The 12404-nt window shown below is 41.3% G+C and overlaps 1 protein-coding gene across 2 annotated transcripts in view; it reads right to left on the bottom strand.

The window, feature by feature from the left end:
• trrap (transformation/transcription domain-associated protein) overlaps window positions 1-8369 on the bottom strand; it is a 60948-nt gene extending 52579 nt beyond the window's left edge. The window contains exons 1-21 of one of the 2 annotated variants that reach the window (XM_028407632.1): window positions 8337-8369; window positions 7590-7757; window positions 7137-7186; window positions 6835-6945; window positions 6621-6725; window positions 6277-6360; window positions 5983-6039; window positions 5707-5832; window positions 5261-5338; window positions 5073-5161; window positions 4435-4531; window positions 3844-3982; window positions 3280-3358; window positions 2497-2731; window positions 2084-2420; window positions 1834-1931; window positions 1519-1713; window positions 1219-1410; window positions 976-1141; window positions 621-877; window positions 143-343 (exon numbers count right to left, since the gene is read on the bottom strand). In XM_028407632.1, coding sequence (XP_028263433.1) covers window positions 143-343; window positions 621-877; window positions 976-1141; window positions 1219-1410; window positions 1519-1713; window positions 1834-1931; window positions 2084-2420; window positions 2497-2731; window positions 3280-3358; window positions 3844-3982; window positions 4435-4531; window positions 5073-5161; window positions 5261-5338; window positions 5707-5832; window positions 5983-6039; window positions 6277-6360; window positions 6621-6725; window positions 6835-6945; window positions 7137-7186; window positions 7590-7689 — 2796 coding nt within the window. In that variant the 5' untranslated portion in view covers window positions 7690-7757; window positions 8337-8369. Of the gene's footprint in view, window positions 1-142; window positions 344-620; window positions 878-975; window positions 1142-1218; window positions 1411-1518; window positions 1714-1833; window positions 1932-2083; window positions 2421-2496; window positions 2732-3279; window positions 3359-3843; window positions 3983-4434; window positions 4532-5072; window positions 5162-5260; window positions 5339-5706; window positions 5833-5982; window positions 6040-6276; window positions 6361-6620; window positions 6726-6834; window positions 6946-7136; window positions 7187-7589; window positions 7758-8336 lie in introns of those variants that run through there. The other variant, XM_028407633.1, reaches the window with a different exon arrangement.
• Between the last annotated feature and the right edge of the window lie 4035 nt (window positions 8370-12404).

Consider the following 12404-nt stretch of genomic DNA (forward strand, 5'->3'; position numbering starts at 1 on the left):
GAATATCAAGTACCTTTATATTTCACTCTTTTTAAAATAATACAAAGGCAAAAAGGAAGAGTGCCTTAATTTAGACAAAGTGAAACAACATTCCAAAACTTTTAGCTAACAACAGCACAAAGCTGAGGACATCATGTCTTACCTTCTCCATGGGTAGCTGTATGGATGCTTTGCAGTCCGTGAATTCAGCTGTAATGCTGGGTCCCTGGACCTCAGTCACTACATAATGTAGTCTTTGAGATTCCTTCAGCATCTTCCTGTTGCTGCCTCCGAATTTTCCCAACACCCGGTAAGCTACATGGGAGATGCTTTCTGCAGGATTACGAAGTGTGCGCCACAAGGCCTGGAGCAGAGTGCAAGGAGAAGACAAATCAATAACAAAGAAAATCAGGGTATTATATTGATTCTTGTTAATCCTCACAAGAACAGCTCATCACTGTCAAAACTGAGGACTAAAGTGAGTGCCAGAGTGACAGATGCAGATACTGCTATGCCGTCTGTTTACCACTAGTGGGCAGATATTCTAGCCAAATTAGATTGTTTTAACAACAAATAAAGTAGGATTTTTTTCTATGAGTCCAATAAAACAGTCAAAGGGTAATCAGGAACAGCCTGCCCACCTGCATGAGTTCAGCCCTGACTGGCTGGATGTGGTCATAGAGGAAGTCCGGCTGCAGGTTGTCCACACAAAGCTCTAGGGTACGAAGGCCCTGGCTGACAAGAGTCTGAGAGCCGTTGAGGGCAGATACCAGTGGGTCCATTAGCATGGGTAAGTATGGTAGCAAGGAGCTTAGACGCACTGGCACTGTCAAACACAACTCCACAAAAAGGTCCTTCATGTGCTGCTTGTGAAGACCACTTTGCAGCATGTTTAGACCTGAAACAAATGGGAGGAGATTGAATATGTGGCAAGTATAAAAGTATGACAGATACTTTACTGTCAAAGACATATTTTTGATTCAGAAAATGTTTTACCTTGAAGCAAGTTAGGCAGAAGGGGTAGAAACTCCTGGTAGAGAAGGTCATGGCTGCCTCCACCAATAGAGCGGAAAAGAGCCCGGAGAAGCAGGAAGTAATTGTAGGGCTCCTTGGCTGACTGGGCCAGCTCCATGGAGCTGTTCACTATCTTGTGGAGATGTGGCTAAGGAAAGAGGAACATCTTTATTTGTCAAGAGGTACAGAAAAGAAAAAAAAGAAGAAAGAAAACCACCCAATTACCTTGAGCATCTGTTCATTCTCAGCAGCAAATAGTGAAACAGAGCCAAAGACCAGTTTGAAGAGCTTGAGGTAGAGGTTTGACAGCTCAACATTGGAGCCCATTTCTGGCAGTCTTTCAAGAAGATACTCTACCAGGATGGTGGCAAATAAAGCAGATGTAGACAGGTTGGCCAGGAAAGAATTTGCCACAATCTGGAAAACATCAAAAAACAATGAGTGGAATTTATGTACATGAGAAACCAAGATCTCCCTTGACATTATACTAACATTGACACATCTTTAAAGTGAGACTGTGTGCACCTGCAGTGCGTAGTTCTTGGAGATCCTCTCCACCATGTAGGGCACAGTGGTCTGAAAAATCTCCTTGAACGTGAGGGGGTTCATCATGGTGAAGACCCCAGCAAAGTGCTCCAGAACCTCCTTCTCCTCCTTCATGCGTACTGTCTGGCAGTTGGCCACTCTGATGTATGTCTGCTGGTTATTTGCAACTTGCACCTGGTCAGGAAAGACATATTAAACTGCCTGTTGACTGATGTACAACCATTCAGAATTGCGTTCTACTCATATTGCTTTTTAGAGCTCTAGCAGCACAGCTACATGGCACTTGAGTTGTACCTGGTAGATGTCCAAAGCCTGCATGGCATATTTAACCAGCTTGATGTAGATCTGGGTCTCCTTTGGCTGGAGCTGTTTGTTAGGAATAAATTGAGCCTCTGGAAAAGAAAACAGGACGATTAACAGTGCATGAAGTTAAGCTGTTGCACAAATGCACTGACCATAGGTTTTAAATGATTCCAGTTGTGGCCTAAGTGTCACTTGTGCAACTACAAACAGAGCAAAAACTGTTAGTGCTGTGCGTTCACACCTCCAGGGGCCTTGCAGGAGGTGATCCCCCAAGTAATCGTCTTCACCCCGCACACCAAAGTCTTGACTAAGCTCCGGCAGTCTGACACCTGAAACGTCTGTTTGTCCTCCTTCTCGCCAGGTCGGTCAAAGGGTGTTGGTGGTGGTGGAGGTGGTGCAGCAACCGGTGTTGGAGGAGCCGGTGGTGGAAGAGCAGGGGTGGTGGATGGAGTGGGTGTTGCAGGTACTCCAGGTAATGCCCCTGGGTCAACCACACCCAGCTCGGACTGAGGTTTGCATTTCTTGAAGATGGAGACGAGCTGGTATCGAGCGATGGTGTGAAACTTCAGCACAAACACCTGAAAAAATAAATCTTCATTAGTATCTGTACATATTTACATCAACTTCTATTCATCCCAGGATTTTACTGCCTACCTCCAGCATCCTCATCAAGATGTCCCGCCCATTGCCGTTCTCCTGCTCAGACTTTGAACGAATACAGTCCACCAGGTTGAGTAGCAGCTTGCAGGACATGGTCTGAATGTTACTGGGGAGTGACTCGTCATCAATGTTCTTGGCAAAAAGCTGCACAGCTAGGGATAAATCTGTCAAGGGCAAGTTCTGACGAACATGGTGCACCAGGTCTGCTAGTGTGCTGTAGGCCAAGGGTCTGGAAAGGAAGACAGACAGGTAAGCATACCTCTTAAGTAAGCAGAAGTGAAAATACTGCACTCCACTGAACAGGCAGAACAGAAGCAAGCAGGGCGTCTGAAAGAGTTTTACAGATATGGAAAATAGCTTTGGGATGTGGGAGAAAGAGAGAAGGTGTGCTAATGAGTGACACTGATAGCCCTGCCAGATCCCATCCAGCTGCCTTGTTTCTTTTGTAGTACTAATGTGAAATGACAGCTATGTTGTTGATGAGGTGAGCTGGCTTGGCAACTTAGGCGGGTCAAGGAGGTTTTGAAATCGAACTTGGGGAGGATGTGTAGGCAGCCTGCCCTCTGGAGATGCCGGTGTACATGACAAGTTGACAGTGCGATCTGTGCTGCGGCGCAGCCCTCAGCTTCCCAGAGAATTTCTGCAGCACTGAGAACTGCCTCATTAATATGCTAGGACACTTAACATGCACCTGGCTGAGAACTCATCCATGAGAAAGAGACTGGTACTGACACCAAGGAGTTCAAACGATCGCGAGCACACATTCAGAAAACTTACCGAAGAGTCTCCCGAGCGGTGTAGCCAGAACCAATCAGGATGGATTCATCAAAAAGTTTGTCCATACAAGGGATAAACTCTGAAGCACAACAGAGAAATGTGTATTTCTTATTAGGCTCAGATCAAAATTGATAAAATACAAAGTCGTTCGGTTTATTAAATGGCTTCTGTTTAGCACAAAATGCATAGTTGTAGTTAGATGGTTTCCTCAGTTTTCAGTGAGCGAAGCAGAAATAACTCAAAACATGCAAAACATTGCATTATGCTCCAAATCCAAATTTGTATCGTTGTCTCAATATTTCACTGATGGCTGTTTGAGCTGTCATTCCATTTCACTTTTCACTTCTGAGTCACCAAATCAAAATGAGCTTCTACAGCCACAGTGTGCCAACTAACAGAAATGTTATTTCAGGCAAGTGACATGTGAGAACCCAAGTGTAACGAATCCAGCCTTCCAATGATTTCAGCAGAAAAAATAAATGTGTAAATACTTCAATTAAAATATGCACACATATATATACACACTGTGTAACACTTTGCGCACTTGTGCGTGCATATACATACGGCTGCGTAGGTCAGTAGTGAGGATGTGCTTGGCGGCGATGAGTAGTTCCTTGCGGAGGTGAGCAGTCTCAGAGGGGCAGTTGGACAGCAGTTGCAGCATGCCCTTCACCATCTGTTGAGAGTATTTCCCCACCAGGTCCTAACAAAAAACACAACATGATTAATTACTTCTATTTCTTAACTGAATATATTGAGGCCAAAAGCGAGTAACTTGCATATATTTTGTTTTAATTGACGCACAAACAACAAATGTAATACGTTTTTGTATGTGCCATCAGTGTTTTTGATGTCTCTAATTGTTTTGTTCTGATGCAGACACAGGAAATAGCTTCAGAGGAAGATATTTGTGCCATTAATTCTTTTTCACTGTGAAAAACTTAAGTCCTAATTTGATTTTCAAAGTCTGTTTTATCTTCGGTCTTCCAAGTTTCAATGTCTTTGTACCTATGAGCAAATATTAAAGGCCTTCCTGCCAATCACCTGAACGATAACCAGAAAACCATCTTTCACAATGTCTGCTTAACTAACCGTCCAACCACAGGGTGTACGTAAGGCTGAGTGGTGCAATACTCAACCATCAAACGGCTGTACCTGGTAAATTCGGATGATGTAGGCCAGAAATGACAGCGTCTTGATCTGGGCAGCGATGAAGTCTGCATAAAGCTCCTTGTTGTAAAGCTTGTGTTGCCTGCAAATTAAACAATTAACATACAAAACTCATTTAGCCCCATAAAAGACATTAATGATGTTGTATACCTGCAGAAGTGGCAATTACAGACGCTGAAATTGTGGGTGTACATGTGAGTCAATTCTACATGGGTGACTTGTTTGTCTGCGTCACAGCTGTTAGTGAGAGCAAGAAGAAACTCTCATTATACCTGCCAGAGACCACTGAGGTATATTTTCTAAATTAACTCTGCTCCATTTCCTTTCCATGTGGAATGCTTAACACAACTCTCAGCCTACCCTGAGTGGTTTTACCTCCTGCTAAGCCAATTTTCTACTATTTTAACTTCTCCAAATAGATTTCAGCTCCGGCTTTAGAATAGAAAAAGTCAAGCTATGCCGTCAACTAACTTAGTGCAAGAGATGACGAGCAGGAGAAATCAATGCTCTAAAACAGGCCCGAATTCATTTCAAAGGTTGCAAAGTGAAAATAAAATAAATTAAAAGGGACTCTCAAACAGCTGCTCTGCTTACATATATGAGTGTGCACAGATGTATTTTACCTGGCCTGTGGAGACACCTGGAGCATGATGGTGTTCATGATGAGGGGTACAAACTCAGACACCACGTTGTGAATGTTCAGTTTATACAGCTGCAGGGCCAGAGCAAACACACACGCACAGCTCATTAATAACTAAAGAGTGTTTTTGATACACATGGGTCTAAAAGTCCAGGGGTGTTTGTCACTCACCTGATACATCAGCACCACTATGATAGGCAACTCAGCCAGCACCTTGAGAGACAAGGACCCCCGAGGAATGATGGTGTGCTAGAGGCAAAAACAAAAGGAGACACATGTTGAGAAGGATGCAAGGGCAGAGTGAAGTAAACGATCAACACAAAAACAAGTCCTGAAAAAAAAGTATGCCGGAGAGAGCCAGACAACATGATAAGAACTTCGAAAAAATAACCTCAAATTAATTTGTTTCACTGTGGGTGTTTATAAATGTTAAAATAAAGCATTGCATTATTATTATCATTTTCAAATATGTTTATGTGTTTTCCAGTGAAGCACACCTGCAACGTCATGCAAACCTGTTACTGTGTAAAAAGAGTACACTACTACCATCCAGTGGTTAAGTTATTACTGTATAAAAACCTTATTGAAGATAAATGGTGTGTGGTTGGTTAGCTTACTGTTCGTGTTTCACTGTCTTCCCTCTCGGGCGCAGTCTTGACCAGCACTGATGTGATCATCCCCACCATTTCTGGCGATGGAACCGTATTCTCTGCTATCACCTGTGGATTCTCAAAGTACCTCGCCTGCAGGGAGCAAAAACAAACAGCAGCAGAAGAAAACAGAAAATTAGAAATTTCACTGAGGGAAGAAAGAAACACATACACAAGTGGAAGGAAGAAAACCAGTGTGTGTGTGGAGTAGACTGTGCCATCTGCTGGTGAGGTTGTACTTACAACAACTTTAGGAAGGTCTTTGTAAATTTGTTTCACAAAGTCCAGAAAGTGGTGAATCTGAGAAGAGAGAATATAGAAAACATGTTGAACCAATACAGTACTTTTGTAGTTTTTACCTTTGTTCATTATTCAGGCCTTGCTCAGCCTTAAAAATGTTTAAAAATAATATTGGGCACTTGTTAGCACAGGCACACACAGGCGGGAAAAACAGATTTCAGTCAACCTAGCATTCATATTGAGAACATCCATATTAATATCAAAACATCAATTCTTGCACAAGACGGAGAGGCTCACCTCCTGAGAAATTGGAGGGCGGAACTGTTTGTGCAGCTCAATAATGATGCGAAGGCATATCAGCACGTTTTCCTCACTTTCAATCTAGAAGACAAATGAGGGATAAATAGGAACGTGAAATAGATATACAATAGCTCCAGTCTGTATGAGACAATTACACATATAGGCAATTGGTCACCGATAAGCCCACCCTGCAGCTGTAAAACATCAAAATCAAATAGTGTGGTTGTGCCACAATGACACTCACCAGCATTATTAATTTTCTGCGTTTGACAGGTACCTTATGTTCATTTTCCAACACTTTTTTGTTTGCATACTAGTGTTTGTTGTAATAGGACTCTTACCTCCAGGAAGCGAAACATCACCGACAGGATGTTCTTCGTGTGTGGACGAAGATGCTCATTGGTTGGGATACGGTGGATGATTTCAAGCACTAGCTTCCGTAATTGCTGAACAGTGCACAACATGTTAAAGTAATTAATCCATCTGTGCACACACTCTCTGTCAATTATCTGCATTCGTCAACTGTTGTTGTTGAATGTGTCTTCAGCCACATACCTGTGTGGGTTTTTCTTGAAGAAATTGTACTTCTCCATCCTGAAGAAATGTGAGGAAGCGCGGGATAATATGTTCCAAGAAGGTAGAGTACTGAGGTGAAGATGTCACATTCTGAAAGAGACAAGTTAAGTATAATTTGTTGCTATTAAGCAATTCAGTGAATCAAAAAGAATTTTAATTCATGCATAAGACAAATATTTTCTGAGATTAAAAATTGTTTTAAAAATCCATCATAAGTCATCTTCAAAGACAAAGAAAATGAATCTACTCCATCACATTATGAAACCATTCATTAAACTCACCTCGAAGTTCTCGCTGACCTCCTGCATCATCTTCAGTTTGGTTTCATCCGCTGAAAGATGAAGGACAGTGTGTCGCCATTAATCATGCTTACTAATGACACAGTATCACTATTCATGGCTGTCTCCATGTGTTTAGCTGGGGCACTCAGATCTTATCAGTTTTACTTTCAGCGTCCAGTTTTTTTAAAGGTACATTCAGAAACACACTCAAACACATTCACACAAAAACACACACTCTCTCAGGCACTTGTACCTTTGACTGGACTAAAGCATATCGCTCTCATCACATTGCCCACGCTAAACACTGGTGAATCATCAGAACCGGCATTGATTTTGCTGACAGTGTGTAGGTGTGTGACAATTATTTTACCATAACTTTAACAGCTCTACCTACTCCAGTCCAACAAATTTAGCACACAACACAGGTCAACACATACTGATATATGAACTTACGTGTGTTTGTATCTGTGAGTGCCGCCACAAACTGCAGATACTTTTTCATCAGTGTGGTCTGGTCGACCACAGTGGGGCTGGGCGCAGGTACAAAGGCCATGGTGGCAGGAGGAGCAGACTGGGCAGCAGTCTGCACAGATCTATGTGATCACTTTACTCTCATGTACACTGCAGGTGACAGGAGACGGGGCACTTAAAACACTGCTGATTAAAGCAAAGCATATTTTTACTCTGCACGAAAAAACTGTATTTGCTTATTAAAATTCGTCAGAACTCATTTCCATTTGGGGAAGCTGCAATATTTCATAAAAATACAACAGATCCATTATAACCTGACGATAAGTGGGCGCACATTGATGACATCATAAGCATCGGCTAGCACAATGTTGTGCACTGTGAGAGTATTTCAGAATTAAAAACTGATTATTTTTGTGTAAAATGAGAGCTATTTTGATATCCACGTGCATCGTAAATGTATTCGTCCACTCAACAGAGCAAAAAAGTAACATATGTTCTTTTTAAAGATCATAATAACAACAATTAGCTACAAGCTAGCTTTCCTGAAGAAAGAAAGCGCCCGCGCATCTACTAACAGTAAACTCTAAATTTAAGAGATAAAAAAGGCTAGTTCCACTAGAAGCAAACATGTCGCTTTTCATTGTTCAATATTCACAATTATACAAGAAGCTGCAGAAAATAATATTAATCCACAAAATTTAAAAGACAAAGCAAGACCCTTGCACTCACCCAGCGCCGCAGACAGGAAACCCACTAGGCTGCATCCGCCGCACAAGCGGCTGCTGTTTGTCCCCAAGCGAAGATGTATGATATTCCTCCGCATGTGGCATATCATATAATCAGTATAAAAGTACACTTACAGTGTAATAATGTTCTATTCATATTACTATGTGTAGAGAAGTAACGCATATGATGTTCAGCCATGCAAAGATAGAATCTTCGAATTAAAACGAATTATCCTAGTACTATCGGAAGGATACACTGCAAACACAGTGGTTATAAGACCATCATTTTCGATGGTCTTCTGTTTCAGCTTGTCAGAGGGTAACGTTGGTCGCTAGCTGGCACTATTGCCTCATACACAGTCTTGCTATCATACAAAAAGACTATATTATATCTACCACATTATACTGGCATTGTTTTAATATGTCGTATTGCATACATTATTTGTTAAATAATCAAGATAAATCGCCTAGGTTGTTTTTTAATTATACAGCCTGATTCCTTCAGTTTTATATATTTATAAATATAAAGTTATATATATTTATAAATATATAAAGAACTTACCTATTTTGGTCCTGCCCCTTCTCCTGCACATTTGGCAAGATGTAAGCACATTTATCTGCCAGCATTTTTTTTTTTAAATTAAATTGTTATGGATCTAAACTGTCATATCTGAGCTTTTGTAACAAGTGTCAGGTAAAAGGGTATTATTTAATGTTTTTATTGAGTAGCACAGTTTGAGTTGAATAAATGTCTTGTTATTGATCTAGGCATTTTTCATCTTTATTGTGACCACATGCCTAAATACTATAACAAAATGTAATGATATGACATATTGATAAAATCTGATTAGTCAATCTATTGTTTCAATAACTGATAGTTGCAGTTAAGAATAACAACAAACAAACCACTCTGCAACAACAACATTATCATTTGAAACCAGTGCAAATCTTCACCTGTCAATGGTAATAAGAGATTCCTTGAGAAATACATGTGAAAAACAATCATTGTTCTTGGTTGAGAATATGTGATACCAGCAGAGGGCACTGTATAATAACAGTTTGTCCAACTCTCAAAACAGAAAAGATAAATGTACTGAAAAAAAATAACCATTAAGGGCGTCTTTTTTAGAGGCTATAAGCATTTGCACATCACAGATACCCTTTGCGGCCAGTCATTTCAAACATTCCTTCACTCTGTTATTAAAGGTGTCTGCAGTCTGTCAGTGGTGTGCTAGGGAGAGATGGCATAAAAGCAAATGACACCAACAGATTGGACAAACTCATTAAAAAGGTGGGTATTGTGTTGTTGGGTTTAAACTCATCTGTCACAGCTGCGCTCACAACCTTGGACTGAAAGCATCATCTCAGGTGCACTTCAAACTTCTCAGTTACATTAACTGTGTATTTATGTTCATACGTCTGCTGTCATGTGTCATGTGTGTGTATGTAAATAAGAGTTTTATATAAATAAATATATATTTATGGTTTATGATGCTGCTGGTACTACAATCTAATTTCCATATGGGGATTATTTAGGTAATTCTTAATCTTTAAATAGAGGTCATATCAGGAATTTAGCACATATCGTCAGGAACATCCCACCCACATAGAGATCTATGGATGACCTTTATTATAAGAAGAACATTCAAGTTTAGCGTTGGAGGAATTAGCAGGGCTGCGACTGCCTCACTTTCATCCCTGCCTGTCAGGCCTATGTGAAGGCTCCTTACACAGATCAATGTGTGAAGATTAGGACACATCCCCTGAGCAAACACACTGATAAATGTGTGAAGGGGGCCGCTGAGCCGGAGACCCACCAGAACTGTGTCCCCAGCTGTGTTTACCTATCTTCCCCAGTCTGGTGCAAAGATCCCCCTAGAACACCCACCTACCCAACTAATCTGTAGGTCACAGGAACACAAAAGTCCTCAATGAGGGATTTAAATGGGGTGGACACAATATTAATACTACTGCTTACAAATGAACATAAATTTGAGTCTTTGTTATAGTTTAAATAAAACAAATTTCTAAATTCTGATGGCACAAAGCAACTGAAAACCATTGAAAATATGTGCGTGTTATTATCAAAATATTGTGTTAAGAAACCCAAATTCCAAGAGTTGATTTATATGAAGTATCAACTGTTTATATTTAAACTGCAACTAACTCCGCCTTTCATTGATGTATAGCTCTTTACCCTCTCTCCTCCTGCCCAATATCCCAACCGTCATCCCCCTCTATCAAAACCTAACGGCTGCCCACTTGCACCAGCTGGCTGGGCTTCCAGTCACCTTGGCAACAACACCAGGAAGTTGCCTGGCTCCTCTGGCACAGCTGAAAAGCTGCCACTTCCTGATGGAGTCTGGTCTTTCTTTCTGCCTGTGTAGTCCTTTTCCCATTTGGCAGTGTTCTCTGCTATTTAGCGCCAAAAAACCCTCTGAAAAGAGAAGAAAGGGGCGAACACACTCTCTGCAGCGTTAATCGAAACCACAGGTTCAAATGGGTAAAACAAAAGCAGTATTTGTCCACAATGGTGGCTCTTTGTTTGGCGGCTTTGCTCATTTTTTTTGTAAGGTCACAGTAAAATAAGAGTTTAACTGTATGAAGATGGATGCAGTAAAAAAAAACATTTGCAAACAGTTTATTCCATATTACTGTTTAGTCTGTAAAGAAAAGTACTAACTCAGGCACTATACATGCCCACCTGTCAATCACAGCTGTCTTTACGTCCTCTTGAACGACCCTGTCTCCTGTGGGGGATACACACACACACTCCAACTAACTTTGAGGTATATAAAGTATTTGCTGGGCTCTACAAGGAAGATTTGCCTACAAAATGGAATTTCAAATATCTTAACAGTAACCATTAAATATATAAACACCCGTTCAGCTTAACCGTGTCTTAAGAGTTTGAAAATGACTGACTGTGGGGGTGTAAACATACATCCAACTCTCAACCACTGGTTGCTAAAGCTGACTTCTCAGGTTAGGAGTTAAATGAGTGATATCCTGATGCTTCCCTGAAGGCAATTAACAGAAAGGCCTGGGATGCTAGAGAGGTCAAAGGTCATCCACACACCTCTGCAGCCATGTTTAAGCTTCCTGACAAAGGACGGGGGTGGACCAACTCATCTTACTTCATAAAGGATGGATCCCCTGTCTATACTCGGGCTCTGCCTGCACACAAACAGAATAGAAGGCAACAATGTGTTAAGCAGAGTTAAATCTGTGGCGTTCATTAATTTCAAAAGCAAAAACAATCCTGCAAATTAAATCCTGTGCTTGAGTAATTTGATTCTGCATAAATGAATTAGGCGTCTTTACAAGGACAACTGTGTGCAAATATCTTTGCTGTCTTCATTGTTTCGATGCTAAAGAACAGTAGTCAAAGTGTTTATTTCTAACCTGCAGTGTTAGTCCAAGAATCCTTCACACTCTGGGGGGTTAAGAGCTGAGTGGCTGAAACACCCCCACCCTTTAAAACACCCACACCACCATGGATTGATGTGTGGTGGCTGTGGATGGAGGCAGCTGCTGAGTGGTTTGTCTGAAGTGTTACAATAGGCCAGGAGTTTTTGGAGGGAACTCAAACCTCCTTTTGAATGAACACTTTGGGGACATGGAGGGAAATTTGTCAATCCATCCTGCAGCATAATTTTCTATATATAAAAATCATATTACAGCCGACAACCATCTCCAGATGTAAACAATATGTTTACTGATCATGATAAACTGGCTGCAAAAGACACGACTGAGTTGTTTTTTATAATTATAATGAGCTTTGTTTTAGCTGTATCTCAGCACATTATCAAGTGAAAAGCAGTCGTTCTGGTAAAGCTTGTGCATTTTATCAGTGATGACGAATCTGTGTGTTTTTCTCTTAGAAAATCAATGAGAGTCTTCACAGGAGACAGGACAACCAGCAGGAGCACCAAGAAGTTACTTTCCCTCCCTGTGTGTTGAAGCCTCCTCCTCCTCCTCCTCCTCCTCCTCCTCCTCCTCCTCCTCCTCTTACCTCTCTGCCCCCCCCCCCCCCCCCCCCCAGGTCATAATCTCCAGGGTCACCAAACTC

Source organism: Parambassis ranga, chromosome 6, assembly GCF_900634625.1.
Source record: "Parambassis ranga chromosome 6, fParRan2.1, whole genome shotgun sequence".
In the NCBI taxonomy this organism is placed as follows: Eukaryota; Metazoa; Chordata; class Actinopteri; family Ambassidae; genus Parambassis; species Parambassis ranga.